Source organism: Sminthopsis crassicaudata, chromosome 2, assembly GCF_048593235.1.
Source record: "Sminthopsis crassicaudata isolate SCR6 chromosome 2, ASM4859323v1, whole genome shotgun sequence".
NCBI classification, from domain to species: Eukaryota; Metazoa; Chordata; class Mammalia; order Dasyuromorphia; family Dasyuridae; genus Sminthopsis; species Sminthopsis crassicaudata.
The window spans coordinates 435260889-435288604 of record NC_133618.1 but is presented as its reverse complement, the minus strand read 5'-3'; the positions used below and the strand labels follow the sequence as shown (position 1 = coordinate 435288604).

The 27716-nt window shown below is 36.9% G+C and overlaps 1 protein-coding gene and 1 long non-coding RNA gene across 2 annotated transcripts in view; one reads left to right on the top strand and one right to left on the bottom strand.

The window, feature by feature from the left end:
* The window catches only part of LOC141557126 (uncharacterized), a 43927-nt gene extending 19706 nt beyond the window's left edge, over positions 1 to 24221 (bottom strand). The window contains exons 1-4 of the long non-coding RNA XR_012486717.1: positions 23531 to 24221; positions 10496 to 10588; positions 9056 to 9128; positions 7203 to 7349 (exon numbers count right to left, since the gene is read on the bottom strand). This is a non-coding gene — a long non-coding RNA (uncharacterized LOC141557126). The remainder of the gene's footprint in view (positions 1 to 7202; positions 7350 to 9055; positions 9129 to 10495; positions 10589 to 23530) is intronic.
* A 90-nt stretch (positions 24222 to 24311) lies between these two features.
* NHP2 (NHP2 ribonucleoprotein) lies at positions 24312 to 27418 on the top strand. The gene is made up of 5 exons (XM_074292311.1): positions 24312 to 24436; positions 24751 to 25202; positions 25397 to 25466; positions 26714 to 26819; positions 27077 to 27418. The coding sequence occupies exons 2-5, from the start codon at positions 25040 to 25042 to the stop codon at positions 27200 to 27202; spliced, it is 465 nt and encodes a 154-aa protein (XP_074148412.1). The 5' UTR covers positions 24312 to 24436; positions 24751 to 25039; the 3' UTR covers positions 27203 to 27418.
* The last annotated feature ends 298 nt before the right edge of the window (positions 27419 to 27716 follow it).

The following is a 27716-nucleotide window of genomic DNA, read 5'->3' as shown; positions in this document are numbered from 1 at the left end:
GAACTTACCCATAAAATGGAAATAGATATCAGAGTAAATTAAAAACCAGAATCATACAATATGCTGTTTACAAGAAACATACTTGAAGCAGAGACATACACAAGAATAACTTAAGAGACCAGTAGAATCTATTATGTTTCAGTTGAAATAAAAATTAAAAAAAAAAAAAGTAGGGATACCCAATCCTGATCTCAGATAAACCAAAAATAAATCTAATTAAAAGAGATAGGCAGAGAAACTAATATTTTGCTAAAAGTTAACATAGACAATGAAATAATCTTTTTTTTTCTTTTGTGAGGCAATTAAGTGACTTGCCCAGGGTTGCACTAGGAAATATTAAGTTTCTGAGGCCAGATTTGAACTCAAGTTTTCCTGACTCCAGGACTGGTGCTATATTCACTATGCCATCTAACTGCCCCTACAATGAAATAATATCAATACTTACTATATATGCATCAAATGATATAGTATCCAAATTCTTACAGGGAAAGTTAAATGAGTTACAGGAGGAAATAAATAGTAAAACTATATAAGTGACACATTTCAACGTTCCCTTTTCAAAACTAGATAAATCTGACTAAAAAACAATAAATATAAGTTAAGAAGATGAATAGAATTTTAGAAAAGGTAAATATAAATAGACTTCTGGAGAAAATTAAATAGGGGCATGGGAGGAAAAATAAGTTGTTGTTACTCACCAGGCATGAGGCTTGTGTTGTGATAAACAGGACACAGTTAGCCATAAATCCAGGTGCAAAGAGCTTGAGTCCCAATACACAGGATGCAAGGAAGCTTGGGGCATGCTATATGTTTATAATCCTTGTTTTTCCCAAAATTTGACCATTGGTTAAGAAGTAAACATATCTCCCCCTCCACCCCTCCTTTTCCTTATAAAATATCTAACCTGGAGGATCTCCTTGGGTCCTGCTTGGTCCCATTCTACTACTTTACATGACAATAAAGCATTTTTCTTAGAGAAACCAGTCCAGTGCCCAGATAATTCTTATCTAATGAACCTATTCTCCCATTGCAATATCAATCTCAGATACATACAGCCAAGATTAGAAGAGAAACAGAAAACTGGAGGGAAATTTTATACTATATTTCTCTGATAAATGTCTCATTTCTCAAACATATAGGCAACTATGTCAAATTTGTAAGATTATAAGTTATTCCCCAGTTGATAATGGTCAAAGGATATAAAAGAGACAGTTTTCAAAAAAATCAGTTACCCATAATTATATGGGAAAAATACTCTAAATTGCTTTTATTTAGAGAAATGCAAATTAAAAGTATTCTGAAATATCACCTTACACCTATTAGATTAGCTAATATAACCAAAAAATAAAATAGGGTTTGGAAGATAATTTGTTTTTTGTTTTTGTTTTTTCAAAAACCTGGGACAATTTACTTCTTTTGCTGTTTTCATTTATGATTTCTTGAAATATAGGTGAATAAAAACAGGCTTTTCAAAAGCCCATTGTGTTTCAAATGAAGCTACTAACTATGCCTTTAAACTCAAATTACTTTGACTTTATTGAATGGCCAATAATATCCCTCAGCCCAAGCTTCACTGTTTAGGTTTTGATAAATTAGAATGAGTATAATATACAATTGTTTTCTGTTCAGGTCAAAAACTCTAAGGGTCTTCCCTTCCCATCTTTGAGGCAACAAAATAAAAATTTTGTCTCAATTTTTATCTAGCCCTTAGTCATGAAATGGACATTGCTTCAGAAAAAACTGAAACTTGGGAAAGACCTTAATTTAGAAAGGCTACAGTTACCCACTACATTGTAACACATTGCCAGTCCTCTTTGACTTATGTCTTGCCACTGGACTCTGCCTACTGGGGAAAAGAGAGTGGAGTTAATGACTTAAGTGTAGCTTTGCCTAATTTAAATCCAATTCATTATCAAGTCAAGAAATCACTTTCAGGATGTCACTGGTCCTTTTCAAAGATGAAGGAGGAACAATAGCTATTTCCAGCAACACAATGATCTAAAACAATTCTGAAAGAGTTATGATGAAAAATGCTATCCACTTCCAGAGAAAGAACTGAAAGATCAAAGCATACTTTTTAAACTTAATTTTTTTTCTTCTTTTTATTGGGAGAGAAGGGTGTCTATATTTTCTTTTACAACATAAATGGCATAGAAATATGCTTTGCCAAGTTTCTCTGATTAAGGTCTCATTTCTCAAAAGTATAAGGAACCAAGTCAAATTTATTAAAAACTACAACAACAACTCTATTCCCCAATTGATAAATGATCAAAAGATATGAATTACGTCCAAAGGGCTATAAAATCATGCATATACTTTGACCTAACAATACCAGTAATTGGCATAACCCCAAGAGACTTTTTTTAAAAAAGGACCTATATATGCAAAAATATTAATAGCAGCTCTTTTATCAGGGTAAAGAATTGGGAATTGAAGAGATACCCATCAATTGGGGAATAGCTGAATGAATTATGGTATGTGATTATGATGGAATATTGTTGCTCTATGGGAAATGATGAGCAGGATGTGCTCAGAAAAAACCTGAAAAATCCTCATGAACTCAAGCAAAGTGAAATGTACTGTGTATAAAATAAAAACTTGTTGTGAATGTTGTGAAATGATCAGCTGTGAATGACTTTGCTATTCTCAGCAATACATAATCATATCCAGAGAAAGAACTAGTTGTGTCTTAATACAGATTGAAGCGTACTTTTTTGGTGGAGCTGTGAACTGATCCAACCATTCTGGAGAGCAATATGGAACTATGCCCAGAGGGCTATCAAACTGTGCATATCCTTTGATCCAGCAGTGTCCTTACTAGGCCTGCATCCCAAAGAGATTATTAAAAATGATGTGCACATGTGCAAAAATGTTTGTGGCAGCCTTTTTTGTAGTGGCAAAGAACTAGAAATTGAGTGGATGCCCATCAGATGGAGAATGGCTGAATAAATTATGGTATATGAATGTTATGGAATGTTATTGGTTTATAAGAAATGATCAGCAGGATGATTTCAGAGAGGCCTGGAGAGACTTACATGAACTGATGCTGAGTGAAGTGAATAAAATCAAGATATCATATAACATCATACACAATAACAGCAAGATTATAAGAAGATACATTCTGATGGACTTTCAACAGAGAGGTGATTCAGGCCAGTTCTAATGGTTTTGTGATGGAGCCAGCCATCTGAACCCAGAGAAAGGATTGTGGAAACTGAATGTGGATCACAACATAATATTTCCACTTTTGTTGTTTGTTTGCATGTTTTCCTTTTTGATCTGATTTTTCTTATGCAGCATGATAATTGTAGAAATATATATAGAAGTACACATGTTTAACATATGTTGAATTATTTGCCATCTGGGGGAGAGGATTAGGAAAGGGAGATAGAAAAACATTTGGTACATAAGATTTTGCAAGGGTGAACGTTAAAAATTATCTATGCATATGTTTTGAAAATAAGTTTTAAATATATATATTATCTACAAAAAAAAAAAAGACAATATGGAAGACCTCACTATGCATAACAATACTTCTACACAGGGAGTGAAGCCAAGATGGCAGAGTGTTTAGACAGGAGGAACTTACCCAACCTTTCCCCCAAACTGCTCCAAATTCCTTTATATAATATTAAACAAATTTTAAAGCATCACAACACCCAAAAATACAGATATAACATTTTCCAGCCAAGGGCAACTTAGAAGCTCAGCAGAAAAGGTCTTTGACTCCAGGGTAAGAATTCAGCATGCAGTCCTGGTGCAGGATGCACTGGCAGCCCGCCTCAGCCCTGCCAGGCCCAGCCAGACCTCTGAACCAGGAACAGTACTGGTGGCTTCCAGATTTCTCATCCCAGAGACATCAGAGAGGACCTGGAAGGTCAGCAGGAAGAGTATGTCCCACCAGAATGAGAGGCTAGTACACAATCCTATCTCAAACCTGGCCCCAGCCCCAGCTCCAGCCCAGAACCCCAGCTTCAATGAGGCAAGATCTCTGAATTAGCAGCAATGCTGGAAGTTTCTGGATCTCTCAGCACAGGGACACCAGAGGGGACTTGGAAGGTCAGTGGAGAAAATCTGTGGCAATGGGGTGGGAGTATGGTGTGCAGTCCCAGCACAGCCTGGGTTAGCGGAGCCCTAGTCCCAGCCTGCACACTAGATCTTACACTTCTAGAGGAGCAGGGACCCTCCTAACAGCTCCAGAGCAGAAAAGAGTGTGTGTGGTCAGATTCTAAAAGGATTTCTGAAAACACAAAACCCCTGAAGCCTGAGACAATGCACTCTTTAACAAAGAGTTTAAAAGCAGAGTAATAGGCTAGGAAAATGAGCAGAAAACAAAAAAAAATTCTGACCACTGAAAGTTATTATGGTGATAGAAGGATCAAAACACACACTCAGAAGATTACAAAGTCAAAGCTCCTACATCCAAAGCCTCCAAGAAAAATGAGAATTGGGTTCAGGTCTTGGAATAGCTCAAAAGGGACTTTGAAAATCAAATAAGAAAGATAGAGGGAAAATTAGGAAAAGAATTGAGAGAGGTGTAAAAGAAAACACAAAAGGCTAATGAGGAGAATGCCTTAAAAAGCAGAATTGGCAATTGGAAAAGAAGGTACAAAAGCTCACTGAGGCATATAATTCCTTAAAAAATAGAATTGAGCAGTGGAAGCTAATGATTTTTCTTAATGAGAAATCAAGATACAATAAAGCAAAACCAAAAAAAAAAAGAAAAAATAGGAAAAAATATGAAAAATCTCATTGGAAAACCAATTGACCTAGAAAAGAGATCCAGGTAGTGGTCTACCTGAAAGTCATGACAAAAAAAAGAGCCTACACATTATCTTTTACTAAAATTATCAAGGAAAACTCTCCTATCTACAACCAGAGGGTAAAATAGAAATTGAAAGAATCCACCAATCACCTCCTGAAAGAGATCCCAAAACAAAAACTCCCAGGAATATCATTCCAAATTCCAGAACTCCCAGGACAAGGCAAAAATTGCAAGCATTCAGAAAGAAACAATTTAAGTATAGTGGAGTAACAGTCAGGATAACACAAGATTTAACAGTTTCTACATTAATGGACAAAAGGGCTTGAAATATAATATTCAAGAATTACCTACCCAGCAAAACTGAGTATAATTTTTCAAAGGAAAAAGTGATCATTTAAAGAAAGAGAGGATTTTCAAGTAGTCATGATGAAAAGATCAGAGCTGAATGGAAAATTTGATTTTCAAATACAAAACATAAGGAGGTAATCAGGAAAGTGATAGCATAAGGCACTTAATAAAGTTTAGTTGTTCCTACGTGGGAGAATGATACTTGAACATTCTCATTATTATGTCAGTTGGAAGGACACAGAACACTTGTGGGTAATGACCAAGATCTAGTGTGTGACCATCTCCCTATATGTGTCACTGAAGTAGAGTAAAAAAAAAAAAAAAAAAAAAAAGTGATCATGGAACATATGGGAGGTTAGGGAATTTAAGGGAACATGTACATGAACAGTAAAATCCCCTTAAGAGTAGGAGCTGAGGAAGAGAGGAAGATGGGTGAGCCAGGAGTTAAACTCCTTGAAGAAGAGTGTGACCAGAGGTGGGTATATCACAACTACCACAATTTTGATTAGATATTTTTAATTGTATGAATTTCAAAAAAGGAAGGTTAACCGAGTGAAGAAGTTATAAGAAAAATCTGGACCTACCAAGAGGAAGCAAGGAATATTCTGACCCATACTAGGATCAATGTGACCAAGTGTATAAGAGAAGGCACAGCTTGTACTAGAGAGGATTGCTGGGGATAGATACACTATGCAAGGAGAACCAGAATTCTCTATGATAGTTAATAGTCTAAATAGACAAATTAGAAATGGTCCTTGTCTTTGAGAAACTTGAATGTCTATGTCATTTCCTTTATCTACTAATATAATACTTATGTAAAAAAAAAAGGGAAAGGGGAGGAGAAGATAGATTAATCTGGCTTAACTTGTTTTTAGGGAAGCCATTCTAGGTCTTAGTGATCTTTTTTTTTTTCCCCTAAATTGTTCACATTTGAATAGGCATGTTTTCAATAGTGTGGGTACTCTTCCCTATATTAATGTACAATCTTTCCCTGTCTCCCTTATTCTGTATGTGGCTTGTCCATTTCCCCCAGTTCAGAGTGGGGGGGTAAGGATGGGGGTGGAGGTGGTGGTTCAACCAGTGTGTTGGGACTGCTGGATTTCCCCAGATGATACACCTGAGCTGTCCAGGTATTAGATCTTACTCTAATCCCTCGATTATACCATCTTCCTTGATGTTCATACTTTTCTGTGTTTTTTTTTTACTCCAGTTCTTTCATTTATATTTTTTTATGTTGCAGACTTCTCATATCTACTCCATCTAGTAGATACCCATTGGAATGCTCATTTTTAAGTCCTCACATTGTAGCATATGATTTTCAGTCATATAACACTGATGGAAAACTTGTATTAAAAAGATAAGCATTTGTTTTTGTTCAATTTTCCCAAAGCACTCCAATTCTCTTCATCTTATTTAAGTATAGGCCTAATTCATTGTCCATTTATTCATGATGAAGCTATTTATAGATGACCTCTATAAGTTGTTCCTCTAAAAGGCACTTTTCATCTTCCTATTTTTTTCCTCTGTGGAAGCTTAGGCTAAACTGTGTGTACCTACTGATGTTTTCTAAGAAACTGTGCAAGTTCACCGGACCCAACTAAGAAAAGCTATTCTAAGATTACTTTAAAGATAAAAATGAAAGGAAGGCAACAAGACTAAGAAAAATGGAAAATATTTATAAATATTTTTATAATAAACTTTTTGCCACTACCAAGATTAGTAATAGGAACCACTGCACTTGAAGTCTAATATCACACTCCTGGATATGCTTAAAGGAGAGGAAAAAATTAATAATAATAAAAAGAACAAAATCAGGAAAAGCAGCTGGATTAGATTAAGTATATCTAGTAGAGTTCCATGCTAGAAGTGACATAATTGAAAAGGCATGATTCATAAGACTCTGAAGGAAGAGAAGATATCATAGGAATGCAAAAAAAAAATTGCACATTATCAAAAAAGTACACCTGAGAGAATATTAACAACTATTGCCCCACATGAAAATTTACATGTTTCCAGTCCTGTAAGCACCTATCCTGTGCTTCATGACTTCCAAAGATCAATGATAGTAACCCAACAAAATCATACTCACCAATTCTTTCATTAACTTAGGATACCACGCATCTAAACTTGATGGCCAACTTGAAGGCAGTACTGACAGTAGGCCTCACTTATCTTGGTTTTCTATTCCCTGCAAATAATTTTTTATTCTATTCTTCTCAGGCCAAAGATTATTCCCCTTTACAAAAGAAAACAAAAGCAATATATAAATTGGGTAATTCAATCTTGTCATTATCATCCTATCAACCTCAAGCAACAGTTCTTTCTTTGATTTTCCTCTTGCCCTCAACAAGTTGTGTCCAGAATTAAATAGAAAGACAATTATCTTAGGAATTACATACTTCTTTAATAAATTCTTTAGAAGTTGTTTGTTGTTTTTTTAATCCCTCTTTGTTACCTTTACCAAAAATCACCAGTCATAGTTCATTCTAAGTTTTAGAACAACTGGCATTTCTCATAAGACAATACATTTTTTTTTTTTTTGCAAAATTTCATCTTTATTTTCTTTAAATAGTAAAACTCTGGATGATGATTTTTTTACTATAAAACTGAACAACAAATACTCCAAATACACCAAGTGATGAAAAACAGATCAAGCAGAATCTCAGCTTGATAAGTTGTTTTTTTGTTTTTTTTTTTTCCTGAGGCTGGGTTTAAGTGACTTGCCCAGGGTCACACAACTAAGAAGTATTAAGAAGATAATGCATTTTTATTCACCTTAAGTTCCTTACCCTTATTTTCCAATTTCTATATGCATCTTTTTGAGATTTAAGATGATCAATATTTCACCTGCATGTCCTTAGTTTCTTTAGACAATTTTCCTTTTCTTCTTCACTTCCTTCACTTCTTCACTATTATGTTTGTGTAACAGATTTCATGCAGGTCCTTATCTTTCTTGGATAAATTTACCTTGCAGAACTTCTGGGTTGCTAAATTCTCCATGGGGATCCTAGCTCTAAAACCTTTTAAGTCTGTTCCCCCCAAATCCACTGTATCTATCTGACTCTGCCCAGCTTTCCTCTTCTCTACCCCAAACTAAAATTAAATATCCTCTTATAGTTAGTTTCTCCCCAAGGTTCCCATAATTGTATTTCAGCAATCAGGTTAACTAAGAGTTCTGATTCCTACCAAAAGCTATGATATGTCTATTTGAATAAGGTTGCATATAAATACACACCTAGTTTACATAACAATATCCATAAAAGATCCTCTTCTAGTTCTGTTATATTTTACAAATACCAGTACAGCATATGGTTTATGGATGTTAAGCCCACAATGCTAACATAAGACTAGTCCATTGTCTTTTCTAGTCATATATACTTGATTATTGCAATTATCATAATTGATGTAAATCATATATCTTGCAATATGAGGATATCAACTCCAGATCTTCCCACTGTCCTTCAGTTTTAATTTTTCAGTGCTCTTGGGGATACTAAATTTACATACCTACAGGATCATCAGGAAAGTATTTTGTTGTTCAGTCATTTCAGTCACATCTGACTTTCAATAACCCCATTTAGTGTTTTCTCAGCAAAAATACTGGAATAATTTACTATTTCCTTCTCCAGCTCATTTTATAGATGAAGAATTTAGGCAAGTAGGGTTAAGTGACTTGTCCAGGGTCACACAGCTAGTAAAGACAGATTTAAATTCAGGACAAAGAGTCTTTCTGGTTCTCAACCCAATACTCTATCCACTGTACTCTGTTTCACTGTTAAAGTGATAGATTTCTTTTGTGGCAAGGAGCAGTTAAGGATTATTCTGCTCTGAAATACTCTTGGCAAATCATTTCTATTACCCTTAGTTTTTATCACAAGTCTCAGGTTATTTTGAACTTTAATATCTCAGAGATTACCTGGCCAAACAAATATTTCATTTTACCTTTACCACAAGGCTATGTTTCCCAATTCTCACACAGCTTGTCACATTTAAGTAGGGCACTGAATAGACATACCTACAGAATCAATAAAATACATAATTGTACATATGAAATACTTTAAATTAAACTAAAAGAGAGGACTCAATTTTCACACTAAGGCTAATGGATATTAATTATTTAGCATTACTGCTTCTCTACATTTATTAAGGACCAAAGGGTTTATGCATAACATATAAGAGTATATTAGGCTTAAATCTTCATGACAATTGCCTTGTCATTTTCACAAGACTTAAGGCATAAAGGATTCAGTAGTAGCATTTTTTTAAAAGCACTGAAGAGTTCCAAAGGAGCCATGGAAGCCGTACATCTCTGAAGTTAACATGTGAAATGTATACTTCTAAAGAAAACTGACCATATATATGAAATGTGATGGAATATTATTGTCCTATAAGAAATGATAAGCAGGCTGATGGCAGAAAAGCCTGGAAATATCTACATGAACTGATGCTGGGCGAAGTGGCTAGAACCAAGAGAACATAGCAACAATAAGATTATGTGATGATCAACTGTAATGGACTTGGCTTTTTTTCAACAATTAGATGATTCAAGACAATTCCAAAAGACTTGTGATGGAAAGTGCCATCCACATCTAGAAAAAGAACTATGGAGACTGAATGTGGATCAAAACATAGTATTTTCATCTTTTTGTTGTCATTGTGCTTTTTTTTGTTTGCTAATTTTTTTCTTTTTTCTTTTTTCCCTTTAAGCTAATTTTTCTTGTGCAGCATAACAAATATGGAATATATATTTAGAGAAGAATTGCACAAGTTTAGCCTATATTAGATTGCTTGCTACCTTGTGGGAAGGAACAAAAGAAGAAAATTTTGGAACACAAAAGTGAATGAAACTATCTTTGCATGTATTTAGAAAAATAAAATACTATTGATAATTTTTTAAAAGAATAGAAAGTTATGCATAACAGCTTTGCAGTTTAAAGTACAATCATCTTTTTATTATGCTTTTTATTCCATAAATTAAAAATAAAATGGGGAAAAAAGCAAATCACATGTAAAATAGATATACATGATTATGGATATATTTGAGTTTTGGGGAGTTTAAGTACAGAATTTTTTAAAAATTTCTTAAAAGGAAGAAAAGGTAGGGAAGTTTCTGGGGAAATGGTGGCATAGGTTGGTAAATTTCAAACTCTCCCACACAAATAGAACAAATTTGCGCCTCAGGGTGAGCATAAACTAGTGAAAATCAAACAGAACAAGAGTACCCTAGATACAACCCCAGAAGATCAGCAGAAAGCCCCCAGACTTGGGATTAATCTGTCAGAAGTGCAGATATCTCCAGGCTAGATCTGCAAAGTCAAGTGGAGATCCCTTAGGCTAGCTGGGTGTGTCTGGAGCCTCAGCAAAAACCACAAAGACTTTCACCTCCTGGATAGTTTGTCCAGTTGGAATTTGAGTCCACGAAGACTGTAAACCTCCGCTGATTGGGAACTCCAGAAGTGCTGCTGAGACAGAGTCCTGGACAAGAAGAAATCAGCATCCTGTGAGTACAAAATCAACTTTGGGACACAGATACTGCTGGCTTTGGGCACTTGCATAAAGGTGAAATGCTTGGTTTGGGATTGCTGGTCAGAGTGGAGAGCTGAAGGGAAGCTTGAGACACCATCTCCCCACCCCATGATTAGAGATGCTTACACTAATACCGCTTTTTTTAAAAAAAATAATGAACCGGCAAAGAACAAAGGACCCCATCACAGAAACATATTATGGAACCGGGGAAGACCAGGATTTGTCTTCAGAAGAGGACACTGAAATAAAAAAATAAAAAAAAAAAAACTTCTAACCCAAAAAGTAACATGAAATGGCTCCCTGTCCAGAAGTAAAAAAAAAAATAAATAAATAAATAAATAAATAAATAAATAAATAAATCAGATGAGAAACACTGAGGGAAAACTAAATAAAGCCATTCAAGAAAAATAAGGAGCGTATTTAAAAAAAAAAAAAAAAAAAAGTTAGCCAACTAGAAAAGGAGGTACAGTCTCAAAGATGAAAATAAATCTTTGAAAATTAGAATTCGGCAAGGGAAGGACAGTGAAGCTATGAGAGACCAAGAAATAACAAAACAGATTGTAAAGAATGAAAAGATAGAACAGAATGTGGAACATTTTATAAGAAAAATGATAGATCTGGAGAACAGATTAAGAAGAGAAAATATAAGAATATTGGACTGCCTGAAAGTTGTGACCAAAAAAAAACCTTGACACAATAATGCAAGAAATAATCCAAGAAAAATGTCCTGAATTGATGGAACATGAGGGGAAAGTAGAAATAGAAAAAAATTCACCAACCACCATCTCAAAAAGATCCTTTGTGGAAAACACATAGGAATATTATTGCCAAATTTTTAAACACCCAGATCAAAGAGAAAATTTTGCAAGAAACAAGAAAAATCAATTCAAATATGCTGCAATTAGAATTGTAAAGGACTTAGCAGACACAATAAAATAAAATTTAAAAAACTACAAATCCTGTTATCACATCTACTGCCAATCAAAAGAATTAGACCTGTGGCCAAAAATATCATAACCAGCAAAATTATCTATAATTTTGAATGAGAAAAAAATGGACATTTCATGAACTTTCAGATTTTCAAGACTATCAGCCAAACCTAAACTTAACAGAAAATTTAATATATAAGAGTTGATACAAAAGATCAATTTTAAGGAACTTAACAGATTCAAATTTTTTTTAATGTTTTCTTAACATGAGAAAATGTATACTGTATGTTTAAGATTCACTTCAACAATAAGGCAACTCAAAAGAAAGATTAGCAGAGTCAAGGTAAAAATAGTAATCAGGTTATACAAATAAGGTGCAGAGGAAGAATAGACAGAGGTATTAAAACTCTGAAAATCTACTCATATTGGGAATGGGTTAAATAGGCAACACTACATATATGCCATGAAAAGTATAGCATCCTCCAAAATCTATAAAGAAATAAGGGAACTGGGATAAGCAGATGAGGAAGTAAAGGGTGAGGGAAGAAGACAAGGGAGGGATCCTTGTGTCAGGGAAGGTTAAGTAATAGCAAGGCAAATTATGGAGCAGAATTTAATTAAAGAGGCAGCAGGGATAGGAAAGATGTGTGTGATGTGGGGTGTGTGGGAATGTGAGTATATGTATGTATGTATGCATGTGTGTGTGTGTGTATATATATATATATATATATATATATATATATACACACACACACACACACACACACACACACACACACATAAATATATCTTTTCTTAACTGTAGTTTGCTTAGGAGTGAATGGGGAATGAAAGAGGGGAAAAAAAGAATAAAGTAAATAAGGCAGGCCCAGTGGAGAACCAAAAAACAATTTACAAGGAAGTAAAGAAAAAATGGACATCTATGAATATAATTTCTTATATATATATATATCTGGTAACTTGTTATATATTTTGAATCCTCCCTAATGTTTTGCTGGACACACAACAATGTTCTCTTTTGTTTTATTTTGTTTTGTATTTTGTTTTCAGTTTTTCTTTTTTTGTTACTGTTTTTTCAAATAAAATGAAATTTTAAAAAAAAGAAAGAAAGAAAAGGTGGAAAAATGAGCTTTTTAGGAGGGAAAAAAATGCCTATAATAGGATTTCCCTGTCAATTCATAATCACAAAATGTATAAACTGAAAAGAACTTCAACAGTCTTCTGGTCCAGTGGTTCCAAAGTTAGGAGACATGGCATAGCCTCAAAGGAGTACATGATCAACCAATAAGACAGATGAGCAACATTTTACCCTCTAAAAAATCATCAATCCTTGGGCTCGTTTTCAGCAGTTATACCACTCTTTATAAGTGCACAATTGCCTACCAGTGGTTGTGCAAACTCCAACTTCTTTTAACACTGAACATTGGCCCCTTAGAACTTGAACCCTAGCACAGACACCAGTGACTATGCAAGCAAAATTCTAGTACCCTCCACGCAAATACAAGGCCCCCAAATCATCTTGCAACTGTGGCAGGCTTCTCTGGGGAGAAGGTATATCACTCAAACTCTGCATTCTGGGGCATGGTCTATGAAAGTCAAGTTTCCCCTTTTGTTTTGTAGGATAAAGTGATCCCTATTCAGGATGGGCTGGCATGCATAGATTGCAATTTTCATCACAAATATCATTCCATAATCTTTCCCCAAAAATCTACCCTTCTTCCAAATGTTTGTATTTCTATTCAAGACACTACTATTTTTTCTGCTTATCCAGAGTGAACATATATCTATCACACTGAGGACCTCATCATTTCCCACTTCTCACATGCAACCACAGTTGCTAAATCTTATTACTAACAAAATATTTCTTGCAACTGTACCTTTCTTCACATAGACACCTTTCCTGATATAGGCCTTCATTTATCTTTTTCCTAGACCAGAAGTTCTCATACTTTTTGGTCTCAGGACCTTTTACACTCTTAAAAATTATTTGAAACCCCAAATAATTTTTGCTTATAATCTATTGATAATTATGCCACATTAGAAATTAAAATTGACAAATTTTTAAAACATTTGTTAATGCATTTAAAAATAATAAACCCAGCATATGTTAACATAAAAAACATATTTTATTAAAAAAAAAACTGGGTTTTTTCCTAAAACAATTTAGTAAGAAGAGTGGAATTATTTCACATTTTTAAAATTAAGTTTTTTCAACATCTGACAATAAAAAAATTGTATTCCCATATCTGCTTCTGTATTCAGACTGTTACAATGTGTTGCTTTGGTTGTACTATACAAAGAAAATCTGGCTAAGACATTAAATTTATAACATTACATATGCAATTATATAAACATATGTGAATGGAAGGAGTATTTTAATTATGAAATTTGTTATGAAAATATGAGAATATTATGAAATTTAATTATGAAAATAATTTTGACCCCAAGAACCCTCTTGAAAGAGTCTCAGGGATCCTCAAGAATCCACACACTAGTATACTTTGCTTCCTTCCTTTCTTTTTTTTTTTTTTTTTTTTTTTTGGCTTTTTAATGAGGCAATTGGGGTTCAGTGACTTGCCCAGGGTCACAAAGCTAGCAAGTGTTAAGTGTCTGAGACCAAATTTGAACTCAGGTCTCCTGACTTCAGGGCTGGTGCTCTATCCACTGAGCCACCTAACTACCCCATTATTATATTTTGAGCACCAGTGCCCTAGACTCCTGCAATAGCTGCCTAATGGGCACTCCTGCCTCAAGTCTCTCTGGTTTCTACTCCATGTTCCACACAGCTGTCAAAATAATTTTCCTAAAGCACAGATTGAATCATATCATTTCTTGAAATTCAATGTCTCCCCATTTTTATGTAAGTTTTATAATTATATAATCATCAATAAGAAGGGTAACATGTATCTTTTGAAGTGCGTGCTCAATTTTTTAAATAGATAGGAATGCAAAATTTAAAGTTTAGAAACTACTGTATTAATGAATATCTTTCCCTACCCATACCTCATATCTCAAAGAATAGTGAGGAACTTTTTTTCTTTGCTTTTTTCTTTCCAACCAAGGTTAAGTGACTTGTCCTTGATCTCACTGTCAAGGATATGAGATCCCATTTGAATTCAGGTCCTCCTGACTTCAAGGCCACTGTGTTTTCTAGCTACTCCTAGTAGCTTTTCAAAAAGTGAATATTTGGGATCAATGAGTAAGGGTGGTGGTATGTGAGAAATGATAGCAGGTATGAGTGTGAAATGGCTGCTCATACTGCCTCAGATTATAAACCCCTTTCATCACACAACCCTTCCAGTTTCCATTACCATCAACCCTTTTGGTACTTGTTAAGTACAATGAAGAGTATTCTATCTAGGAGACATCATTAACAAAAGCATTTTCAAAACAATTCAAATTAGAAACTTTGGTTGATTTGGTCTATAAAATGCTCCTCCATACTGTTGATGGTGAAAGACATCCCAACAAGGTTAAGGTACCCAAGTCAGTATATTCACAGATATGGAGAAAGAATTTGCAAACTCAGTTGTCTCCAAGTTAAGGGACAAAGATTTATTATGCTGGCAATAGTCGCCTAAATTCTAAAATGGATTAACAAAGAACCAGAACCAAGAAGATAAATTTATAGGAAGAGAGATCTGGTGCTTCATGTCACTGATGTGCTATTTTTATTATGGTTTAGAGATGAAAACGAAAAAGTACCTCACCATTTGTCCAGAGAAACCCTGTTATCACAGACCAACAGATTGGTGTCTGGCAGCCAGCATTATTTGTGGAACTACAGCACTTCCAAGGCCCAGGGGACCTCAGAGCTACTACCACATTTCCCCTAGAAGCTGTACCTCCCCCTCAATACCTATTACTTCCTTTGACTGGAAAATTCTTTTCCATACATCCTTATCCTAATCATTCAGTATCAGTCTGTAAAAGTGAAAACTCCTATGCTACTTTCCTCCCTATCCCATGAAAAATTAAGATTAAAAATTTGCATTTATGTCCTGAAATTTATGAAATTATTTGCATTATGTCCAGTATCTGATATTCTTGATTGTAAAACCACAGGCAAATTATCTCAATGCCCTTGGCAATTCTCAAACTTTAAGTTCTGACTTTAAATCTATGATCCCTAAATTATAAATGAGTGGCCAATCTACATCAGTAAAAGGAATTTCCAATGAAATCACAGATTTGAACAAGAAAATCCTTAAACTCTGCCTTATCTTCACACCTATACATACACACCCCACTTCTCCCATTCTGCTATTCCCTATTCCTTACCCTTCTTTAGCATCCCTAGCTCACTTTTAATAAACTCCAGATCATCCTATACTCTTTCCATCTTCTTATCCTCACAAAAATATGGCTTTCCACATCATCCTCCATGCCTATGCTATGGGAAATTTTTTTCAATCCCATTGTGTTTAATTTCAATTTATCGTGTGTGTGAGTGTGTGTGTGTGTGTGTGTGTGTGTGTGTGTGTGTCTGTGTTGCATCCCTCCCCACTCATTACTCCCCAGTAAAAAAAAATTAACTCCTTGAGGGCAAGGATTCTTTTTCCTTTTGTCTTTGTATGGTCAACACTAAGCACCATGCTTGGCAGATATAGATATTTAATAAATGCTTGCTTAATTGGAACTAATGACTTCCAGGTTCCTCTCCCTACTTCTTTAAATAGTACTTGACTCAGCTTTCCTCTCCATCCCATATGCTTTTACCTCATTCTTAGTGGTTTTAATATTCATGTGGAGTTCCTTTTCCTTAAACATCCCAGAATGCCAATACATCATTTTCCCCTACTTTCATTTCTGCTCTACCTTAGTCACCCTCCGGCGATTGGTATCATGTCTTTGCCCTTGTAACCCATAAATGTTGTACCCCTATGATACTAAATTTTGAAATTCTTCTCCCTCATCATAATCTCTAACCCTTTCACTTATGATGACTACATTACTCCACCCTTCTTAAACCAGCTTTAATCGAACCATCCATCTATGTTCCAGTTTCATTTTCCTTCCTTTATAGTTTTAACCCTATAGTTATTTGTCCTCAAACTGCTTCGCTCCCACATTCTGTGTAACTTCTGGATATGCATCTCCTCTTGCTACATTTCTTTATCCCTAGCATCTAATACAGGGCCCAGCACACAGGAGGCACTTAATAAATGCTTGTTGAATGATTGATTAGTGAACACCTAGAAAAGAAGTGGTAATGAAAGGCAATGTGATTTCATCAAGAGCATCAATCAAGAATGATTAATGAACATCTTGAAAAGGAAGTGTTGATGAAAGTCAACATAGCTTCCTTATCAAATTACACACACACACACACACACACACACACACACACACACACACACAAAACACACATACACATACACATACAATATCAGATACTTTCCAGTTCTTTAATTCCCTTCTCATGTGTGTTTTGATTTCTGCAATAAAATGATATGGAAAATTCCTTGGTCCAACTATCAAGTCCATCTCTTGACTCAGACAGACAAGAATTCAATAACTTGATGAAATTGGTTATCTAATTCTCAAGAATATGCTATGAGCCAAAAGACCTCAGTTTGAGTGCCAGTTTTTTGTTTTTTGTTTTTAATTTTTTATTATATATATATTTTTATAATATTATCCCTTGTATTCATTTTTCCAAATTATCCCCCCCTCCCTCTATTCCCTCCCCCCGATGACAGGCAATCCCATACATTTTACATGTGTTACAATATAGTCTAGGTACAATACATGTGTGTGAATATCATTTTCTTGTTGCACAATAAACATTAGAATCCCAAGGTACATGCAACCTGGGCAGACAGATATTAGTGCTAACAATTTACATTCACTTCCCAGTGTTTCTTCTCTGGGTGTAGCTACCTCTGTCCATCATTGATCAACTGGAAGTGAGTTGGATCTTCTTTATGTTGAAGATTTCCACCTCCATCAGAATACATCCTCATACAGTATTGTTGTTGAAGTGTACAGTGATCTTCTGGTTCTGCTCATTTCACTCAGCATCAGTTGATTTATGTCTCTCCAAGCCTCTCTGTATTCCTCCTGCTGGTCATTTCTTACAGAGCAATAATATTCCATAACCTTCATATACCACAATTTACCCAACCATTCTCCAACTGATGGACATCCATTCATCTTCCAGTTTCTAGCTTTGAGTGCCAGTTTTGCCACTTAGTGAGTCTTTCATCTTCCTTATTTGAAGCTACTACCTTGCCTCACAATTTTGTTGTGAAGATTAAATAAGAACATATGTGAAATATTTCGCAAACAAAAACTATATACTCCAGCAACTCCCACTGTCTTGATTAAAATTTAACCAATGTGTGAACTGAGCCAATTCTCTTAAGTAAGATAAAATTTACCAATAGGGGCATGCTGCCTGTCAATAAATAAATCAGTAGAGGACTTGCTTCTTTTCAACAATGAGGTGGTTCAAGCCAATTCCAATAGACCTGTGATGCAGAGAACTATCTGCATCCAGAAAGAGGATTATGGGAATTGAAGGTAGATCGCCTGTTTTTGTTGTTTGCTTGCTTTTTTTTTTTTTTTAATCATTTTTTCCCCTTTTTGATCTGATTTTTCTTGTGCAGAAAGATAAATGTGTAAATATGTTTTAAAAAATTGAACGTGTTTAATCTATATTGGGTTACTTGCTATCTAAGGGAGGAGAGTGAGAGGAAAGGAGGGAGAAAAATTTGGAACACAAGATTTTGTGAGAGTAAATGTTGAAAACTATCTTTGCATGTATTTTGAAAATAAAAAGCTATTTAAAAAAAACTTAAAATAGTCAAGAGATTGCCTTCATTTATGCCAAAGACCCAGAGTAAAAGGATAGTTCCCTTTTTATAGGTTTTGGGGAGTATAAAACAAAGAACAGAACAGAGTAGGTAGCATCATATGGTTGAGGACAAATGATTGGTTACAGAGCTGAGACACAGGGGACAACACAATTAGTAGTTTAGTAATGAGGGCAAGCAAGAACCCCATTCCTTCCCTCCCAAATCCAGGTGCAAAACCAGGCATGTTTTAAAGGATAGTTTGGTGGTGTAAAGATATTAGGAGGAACTCCCTTATGTTTACAAGCAACCCCAAAGTCAGCTAAATTCCTTGAGGCAAGAATAGATTAGTGATTAACTAGAGAGATTAAATTTCTAAATTTAATCAATTTAAGACCAGCTGAATTTAAATTAAAAAAAAACAAACAAACATGACAATTATAGGACAAAAATAGTTATGAGTAATTGTAAATAGGGACAATAAATGATACAGCTCAATCTTAATCTTCTCATCATCCTATCAACACTTTCCCCTCACTCTCACCAAAATCAATTGTGTCATAATAAGGGATCAGAGAAGATAATCCTAGATTCTTCTAAACTATATTCCAATAAAGCTCAAGTTTCTGTTATATCTAATTATATCTGTCTGCCAAGAGAAAAAAAAAAAAAAGCAGCTTTTTAGAGGATCTGTAGATATTTAGGAAGGAAGGGGGGAAGGAAGGAGGGTATCACCTTCCTGAGGATCATGGCCGCCTCCTTCAAAAATGAAGGAAAAAATGATTGTCAATCCTCAAAGCTAATTGTAGAGAAACTCAAGGCCCGTGTGTTGACTATTAGTAAATGACTACTATATGAATCTTTTTAGCAATATCAGTACACTAAGATTTTCCAAGATTGCTGGGGATTTTGATCTCTACTAGTAGAAATACTCATACCTATGCAGCCCCCAGACCTGGATTCAAGAAGACCTGAATTTCCAATCTGGCTTCAGACATTAACTGGCTTGCAACCTGGACAAGTCACTTAACCCAGTTTGCCTCAGTTTCTTCATCTATAAAATGAGCTGGAGAAATGACAAACTTCAGTATCTCTGCCAAGAAAGCCACAAAGAGAATCTTACAAAAAGTTTGACATAATTGAAAAGGTTGAACCACTTATATCCAATAAGGTCCTAGATATTTGAATTATTGAAGTACAAACATTTTATCATCATTCCCAAAATTCTCCAGCACCGTACTTTTTTTTTTTTTTTTTTTTTTAATTAAACCTTTTTATTTACCATTCACAAACTTTCCCCTCCTTCCCCCCCACCCTCTCACCTAGCTGGCAGGTAGTCCAATACATGTTAAATATGTTAATATATATGTTAAATCCAATATATGTATACATATTTATACAGTTATATTGCTACACAAGAAAAATCAGATCAAGGAGGAAGAAAAAAACTCAGAAAACAAAAGGTAAGCAAATCACAACAGAGAGAGTGAGTATGCTATATTGTGGTCCACACCCAATTTCTCTTTCTGGGTGTAGATGGCTTTCTTCATCACTTCATCACTGGTTTGAATCATCTCATTGTTGAAGAGATCCACATCCATCAGAATTGATTATTGTATAGTCTTGTTGTTGCTATGTATAATGATCTCCTGGTTCTGCTTATTTCACTTAGCATCAATTCATGCAAATCTCTCCAGGCCTCTCTAAATCATCCTGATGGTCATTTAGTACAGAACAATAATATTCCATAACATTCATATACCATAATTTGTTCAGCCATTCTCCAATTGATGAGCATCCACTCAGTTTCCAGTTTCTTGCCACTATAGAAAGGCCTGCCACAAATTTTTGCATATGTAAGTCCCTTTCCCTCCTTTGGAGAAACACTGCTGGATCAAAGGATATGCATAATTTGAGAACTTTTTGAAAATAGTTCCAAATTGCTCTCCAGAACGGTTGGATCCATTCACAGTTCCATCAACAATGTATCAGTGTCCCAGTTTTCCCACATCCCCTCCAACATTGGGTCATTTTCGTTTTCTGTCATATTAGCCAATCTGAGAGGTGTGTAGTGGTATCTCAGAGTTATCTTAAATGCATTTCTCTGATTAACAGTGATTTAGAGCACCTTTTCATATGAGTAGAAATAGTTTCATTTTCATCTGAAAATTGTCTATTCACATCCTTTGACCATTTATCAATTGGAGAAAGGCTTGAATTTTTAGAGATAAAGCATTTATCGGAACCACTGAATGTAAAAAAGTTTTCCCAGTTTATTGCTTCCCTTCTAATCTTGTCTGCATTAGTTTTGTTTGTACAAAAACGTTTTAACTTAATATAATCAAAATTGTCTATTTTGTGATCAATAATGATCTCTAGTTCTTGTTTGGATGAAAATTGTTCCTCCTCCACAGGTCCGAGAAACTATCCTATATTCTTCTAATTTGTTTATTTATTTTTAATTAATTAATTAATTTAATTTTTACAAAAATTTTATGCATAGGTAATTTTCCAGCATTGACAATTGCAAAACCTTTTGTTCCAAACTTTCCCCTCTTCCCCCCTCACCCCCTCACCTAGCTGGCAGGTAGTCCAATACATGTTAAATATGTTAAAGTATAAGTTAAATACAATATATGTATACATGTCCAAACAGTTATTTTGCTGTACAAAAAGAATCGGACTTTGAAATAGTGTACAATTAGCCTATAAAGGAAATAAAAAATGTAGGCAGACAAAAATAGATGAATTGGGAATTTTATGTAATGGTTCATAGTCATCTTCCAAAGTTCTTTAGCTGGGTGTAGCTGGTTACTGCTCTATTAGAACTGATTTGGTTCCTCTCATTGTTGAAGATCCATCCATAGAATTGATCATCATATAGTATTGTTGTTGAAGTATATAATGATCTCCTGGTCTTGCTCATTTCACTCAGCATCAGTTCATGCAAGTCTCTCCAGGACTTTCTGAAATCATCCTGTTGGTCATTTCTTACAGAACAATAATATTCCATAATATTCATATACCACAATTTATTCAGCCATTCTCCAATTGATGGGCATCCATGTAGTTTCCACTTTCTAGCCACTACAAAGAGGGCTGCCACAAACATTCTTGCACATAACAAGTCCCTTTCCCTTCTTTAAAATCTCCTTGGGATATAAGCCCAGTAGTAACACTGCTGGATCAAAGGATATGCACAGTTTGATAACTTTTTGAGCATAGTTCCAAATTGATCTCCAGAATGGCTGGATGTATTCACAATTCCACAAACAATGTATCAGTGTCCCAATTTTCCTACATCCCCTCCAACATTTTGCATTATCTTTCCCTGTCATTCTAGACAATCTGACAATCTGTGTAATGGTATCTCAGAGTTGTCTTAGTTTGCATTTCTCTGATAAACAGTGATTTAGAGCACCTTTTCATATGAATAGAAATAGTTTCATTTTCTTCATTTGAAAATTGTCTATTCACATCCTTTGACCATTTATCAATTGGAGAAAGGCTTGAAATATTATAAATTTGAGTCAGCTCTCTATATTTTTAGAGATAAGGCATTTATCAGATCCTTTAGATATAAAAATGTTTTCCCAGTTTACTGCTTCCCTTCTAATCTTGTCTGCATTAGTTTTGTTTGTACAAAAATGTTTTAACTTAATATAATCAAAATTATCTATTTTGTGATCAATAATGCTCTCTAGTTCTTTGGATGAAAATTCCTTCCTCCTCCACAGGTCTGAGAGAGAAACTAATTTGTAAAATAATCATTATTTATGTCTAGATCTTGAACCTATTTTGACCTTATCTTGGTATATGGTGTTACATGTTGGGTCAGTGCCTAGTTTCTGCCATACTAGTTTCTAATTTTTCCAGCAGTTTTTGTCAAATGGTGAATTCTTATCCCAAAAGTGAGGTCTTTGGGTTTGTCAAACACCAGATAGCTATAGTCATTCACTATTTTTTTCTATTCACCTAACCTATTCCACTGAAAACTGCTCTATTTATTAGCCAATACCAAATGGTTTTGATGACTGCTGTTTTATAATATAGGTTTAGATCTGGTACAACTAGGTCACGTTCATTTGCTGCTCTTTTCATTAATTCCCAGGAAGGTACTTTCTAGGCAGTATAACAGTATAAGGTTCTTCCCTTCTTTTTCTCCCTGCTTCCCAAAGATATTCTGATACCAAAGAATGGTAAATTTCCATAGCAAACTCCTATAAAAAGCATCCTAAAACTTGTTTTTACAAATTAAGGAATTGTTAAGGAATTCCTGAATATTAATTAACATAGCTATATGTGGATAAATTAAAGAGATAAGTAAAAGTTAAAAAAAAAAAAAGTACCACAATGAAGTTAACAGCAGGAAACTTTAAAAAAAATATCAGTCTTTTCTCCTTATCCTTCATTTCTTTGCTTTCCCTATAAACTGAGGCCAGCCCCTCCTTTTTTTCTTATAAAACCTCACAACTTTTAAGACCTCAGGTTTTTATGCATATTTAACAATCAGTCCCTAATTGTCTTTACTAAAACCAAGTCAAAGCTGACTGACCCTTTCAACTTCTATATACTCAGTAACAATGAGACCTGAACTGAGTATAATAGCTATTATGTGTTAGCACTACCTCATCCTTGAAGATGCCTTGATGAATAAATATGTGAATACAGCTCAACTTTCCCATATACAGCAAGTTTATTCCACCTTTATCTTTCTGATCATTAAAATTTACTAAAGTGTTTTACAATCCTTTTTAATATGTATTTCTGAACTGTTGTTACCCTTGTTTGGGGAAGAAAAATGGAGAGGCATCCCGAGTACAATGATTTCATAGCATTATACAGAGCTGGAAAGCTCTAGATGGTCAGCCTGTCTCCAATCCGGAGGCATTATTTCTCCACATATCCCCATGGGGGGGGGGGGGAGGAGGAGGGATGTCATCCAACTTCATAACCTTTTAAGTCTTAAGTCACTGGCAACTCAGTCCTTCCAGAAGCAGTTCATTTCATATTCATCATTAATGAGCATTACGGCCTAGTTATAGACGGGACCTTCAGAGGCCATCTTGTCAAACTCTGATTTTACAGATGAATAAACTGAGGCACAAAACTGTTAAATCTGAAACAATAAACGGCAAAGCCGAAATTGTAGCAATATGACTTACCCAATGAGGTGCAAAGACATATGATGATCATTTTTATCAGTCTTGATCCGGAGACACAGCCCCTTCCAGGTAGGGAAGAAACAGACAACTGACGCGTCTTCCTTGGGGATCGGGAAACCACGAAAAGCCAAATGAATCGGGAAAACTTCCTTTCGGGGTTTGGAGGCACAAACCCTTACTGAAGCCGCGGGACATACAGGGAGAACTGGGATGGGGCCGGATTATCAGCCAATCCCAGGCAGTCCAGTAGCCTCCGGGCTTTGGCCGGGAAGGGAAGATGCTCTCAGGGCTCCAGACACGCCAGGCGAGTCCAGCCCAGCAGGTCCCAGAGGCGCCAGAGGCACTTCTAGACAGACCACCTCATCCTGCCCCAAGGGCAGACGGTGCGGGAAGGAAGAGGCCAACAAGGACGCAGGGAGGGAAGGGTTGCCATCTCCCAGAGACCCGGCCCCGCAAGGCCGAGGCAGGTACAAGTTAGCCACAGGACCCAGGGACATCAGACAGCCTAAGTTCAGCTAACATCTAGGTAATGAGTCTAACACTCAATCTGATCCAGTCTCCTCGTAGCCCCGCCCCCTACTGCCACCGGGCCCAATCCTTCCCCCGACATTGACTTCAGGACCCGCCCCAGTGCCTTAAGACCCAATCCCTCTCTAAATAGCTCTAGGGTCACGCCCCCATTGTGACCCCGCCCCTGCTGCCTCAGGGCCCTATCCCTTTCCCCGGGATCTCTTGCAGGCCCCACCCCTCCAATGACCCCGCCCCCTACTGTCTCAAGCTTTGTCCCTTCCCTAGGCGCCGCCTGAAAGCTCGGCTCGTTCTGAACTACCCCCTCGAACACCGTGACAACGCCCCCTCCATGCTTCTAGGGCCCCAAATCCTCCTGGCACCTTCTGCTTTCCGCTGGTAACCGGAAAAAAAGATCCGCACCACCTCAGGGCTACATTTCTAAATAGTCACAGAATCCACGCCCCTACAAGACCAAGAGCTCCGCCTCTCGTCTTCCCGGGTCCCGGGACGCCTTTCCCCTCCACGACAGGGGTTTCCTTGCTGCCGCGTCTCAAGCACTGCCCCGCACTATTCTCCACCATTTTCTCCTCTACACAATTCGAACTTCTTTCCGAGATTCATTCCTCACTTCATCTCATTCCCTCCTCCCCTCTCCCTCTACGATGGGCTCCTCCTCTAACTCAAGCCTCTGGCCCCTCCTCCATCCCCAGGCCCCGCCTCCGGGCTCCCGGAACTTCAGAGCTTGCCCTCCTTCCCATCTTGCCTTCGAGCTCCGGCCCACTGCCTCAGCCGCGAGATCCAGACGCCACCACAATTGGTTGAGAAGGGGGAGAAGGCGGGAACTTCCCTGTGCTTAGCTTCTGATTGCCTAGAGACCGTGACCTCGCCGAATTCGCTCGGGGCGCGGCCACTTAACCCGGAAGTTGTTCGCGTGTTGGCTCCCTCACGTTTCTGGAGGATCTGAAGCTTAAGGTCTCGAGGGCTTGAGGTGCTGCAAAGATGACCAAAGTAAAGAAAGAAGTGGAGGAATCGGAGGCGGCGCCGGAGAGTTCCGGGGGTCCTGAACGCACTTACGAGGAGATGCTGTTGAACCTGAACCCCATCGCGCAGCCCCTGGCGTCCCGACGCCTGACTCGGAAGCTATACAAGTGCATCAAGAAAGGTGGCCCGGGGAAGCTTGCGGTTGCAGTTGTGGGAGAGGAAGAGAGGCCGAGGGGGGAACTGAGGAGGAATGGGAGAAAAGCCGGGAGGAATGGGAGAAAGGGGGGGAGGAATGGGGTGGTGGTAGGGAGAGGGACCGAATGGGAGGCCGGGCTGGAGCCTCGGGCCCAGAATCGACTCCTCCTGTTCTTCCAGCCGTGAAGCAGAAGCAGATCCGGCGGGGCGTGAAGGAAGTGCAGAAGTTCCTTAACAAAGGAGAAAAGGGGTAAGTGCTGAGGACGTGGGAGTCCCGGCCCACTTCGAGGTTATTTCATTTGGACTTTGTTACAGTCCTGTGAGGTAGCCGTTCTCTGCTTAGGGTCCCACAGGTAGCAGCTGCGGCAGGGCTCGCATCCCGTCCTCTACCCTGCCTGTCATCCTCATTGCCAAGCCTTCCTCCCAAACAAGGCGGGTTTCAGTGATAGCGCAAAGTGAAACCCTCAGCCTTCAGCTCTTTTAGCCATTTTGCTGTTAGATATTTTGTGAGTTTCTACTGCGTGAAATACATAGATGAGTAAGCCATTGAGAGATGCCTGAACTGTATCACCAAGATCTGCTTTCATATCCTATCTTAACACTTAACATCTTGTGACTGAAAAAGTATCCCATTCCTCATCTTTAAAGTGGGCAGGAAAGGAGGACTTGACCTCAGATATCTAAATGTATAGTTCTCCCCGGTCTGACCGGAAAAATGGGTCAACACGGATATCAGTCACTGTTTTTGCAAGTCATAGTCACCCAAAAAAGGAGGCATATGATGTTTTAAGAATCAGAAGAAGTTGAGTATATCATCTCATTTTATAAAACCTAATCCCTGATAATTATCAAGCAAATGTTTTCTCTAATTGAGCAACACTAAAATAATTTAGTTGAAAACAAGATTGCAGAGAAAAACAACTTTGATACACTTTAGAACTCTGGTCAACATAATGATAAATTGTAACTCTAGAAACTTGACAAAATATATCACTCAATTCCTACAAGAGAACTAAAAATGCAGGGGGGGGTACATTTTGGGGCATAGCTGGTGTGGGAATTTAAGGTTTGCCAGACTCTGCATGCTCATGAGAAGGGTTTTGTTCTTCAATGGGAGGGGAATGGTGAGAGGAACAAACCCCATACATTCAGGTTTCAACATCAACATAGTCATGTATCATTGTAGCAGGAGAATCCTTTTAGCATTTAGCCCAAGCCCTATATTTCAGAACACAAAAAACTGAGAACCTAAAAGGAAAAGTAATTTTTTCAAAGACCCAGAAGTCAAAGCCAAAGCTGGACCCATTAGCTGGGTCTTCTGCTGACTCTAATGCTCTTTCCACTGCACTGCTTTTCACAAACATAATATCCAAGAATCATTTATGCTTTAACCTCCTTCTATCCCTACCTTTAAAAAAAACCACTTGACTAGAGATGCTCCAGATTAAGATTTTTATTCTAATAGGAGATGAAAACAAATGACTTACTTCATTACAGGATTATGGTTTTGGCTGGGGACACATTACCCATTGAGGTATATTGCCATCTCCCTATTATGTGTGAGGATCTGAGTATGCCGTATGCCTACGTTCCCTCGAAAACGGTAAGAACTCTTGTAGCTGCTGTCTACAGTGTTGCCTGTTCTAACCGTATAATGCATTTGAAAATAAGATGTTTTGGAGGCAGAAATAGAATAAATTTGATACTATATCTTGTGGCTCAATTCTGGTAGGTTTATTTCTGAACTCCTGAAAAGACATTTCACAGTTGCTATGGTCTTTATTTGAAGTTACTTGGCATATGATAACTTTTTTAAAAAAGATTTGAAGAAAAACTAGCCCTTTTATTCTTACTTTACAGGATCTAGGAGCAGCTGCTGGCTCTAAGCGCCCAACTTGTGTAATTATGATTAAGCCACATGAGGACTACCAGGCAACATATGACGACTGCCTAGAAGAAATAGAATCTCTTCCAGTCCCCTTGTAAAGAAAAGTAGTGTGATATTCATGATTATTTAAGAGATCTTTCTTGATTGCAAAAGACAGTGCAAGCAAACTGTTTCATTGTGTCATGTCCATCATCTCTTCACCAGCATTCCCAGAAGTTTTTTTGTTTGTTTTTTGATAGCCCAAATAGTAACTTTGGCCAATAATGATTGTCAAGGCTGTTTCTTACTAAGCAGTAAAATAAAATTTTGAAAAATAGCTTCTAGTAGTTTTGGGGGGAGTTAAGAGGGCTCTGGTTTCTTTCTTTTTTAAGTACTATCACAAATGGAACACTGGTTTCCAAGAGGGAAAATTGCCAACATGCCATTGTGAAAGACTGATAGAATCCTTGACTTCCTCACCACCTACTTCTAAAATGAACAAGCCACAGAGCAAGGCTTCTGCCTCCATTCAACTCCCACTCATAACAGTGAGAGCTTTGACTTCCAGAGTCTTACTGGAACGTAATACACACCTCCACCCCTATTCCATTTTTCTCCTTGCCACAGGGATCT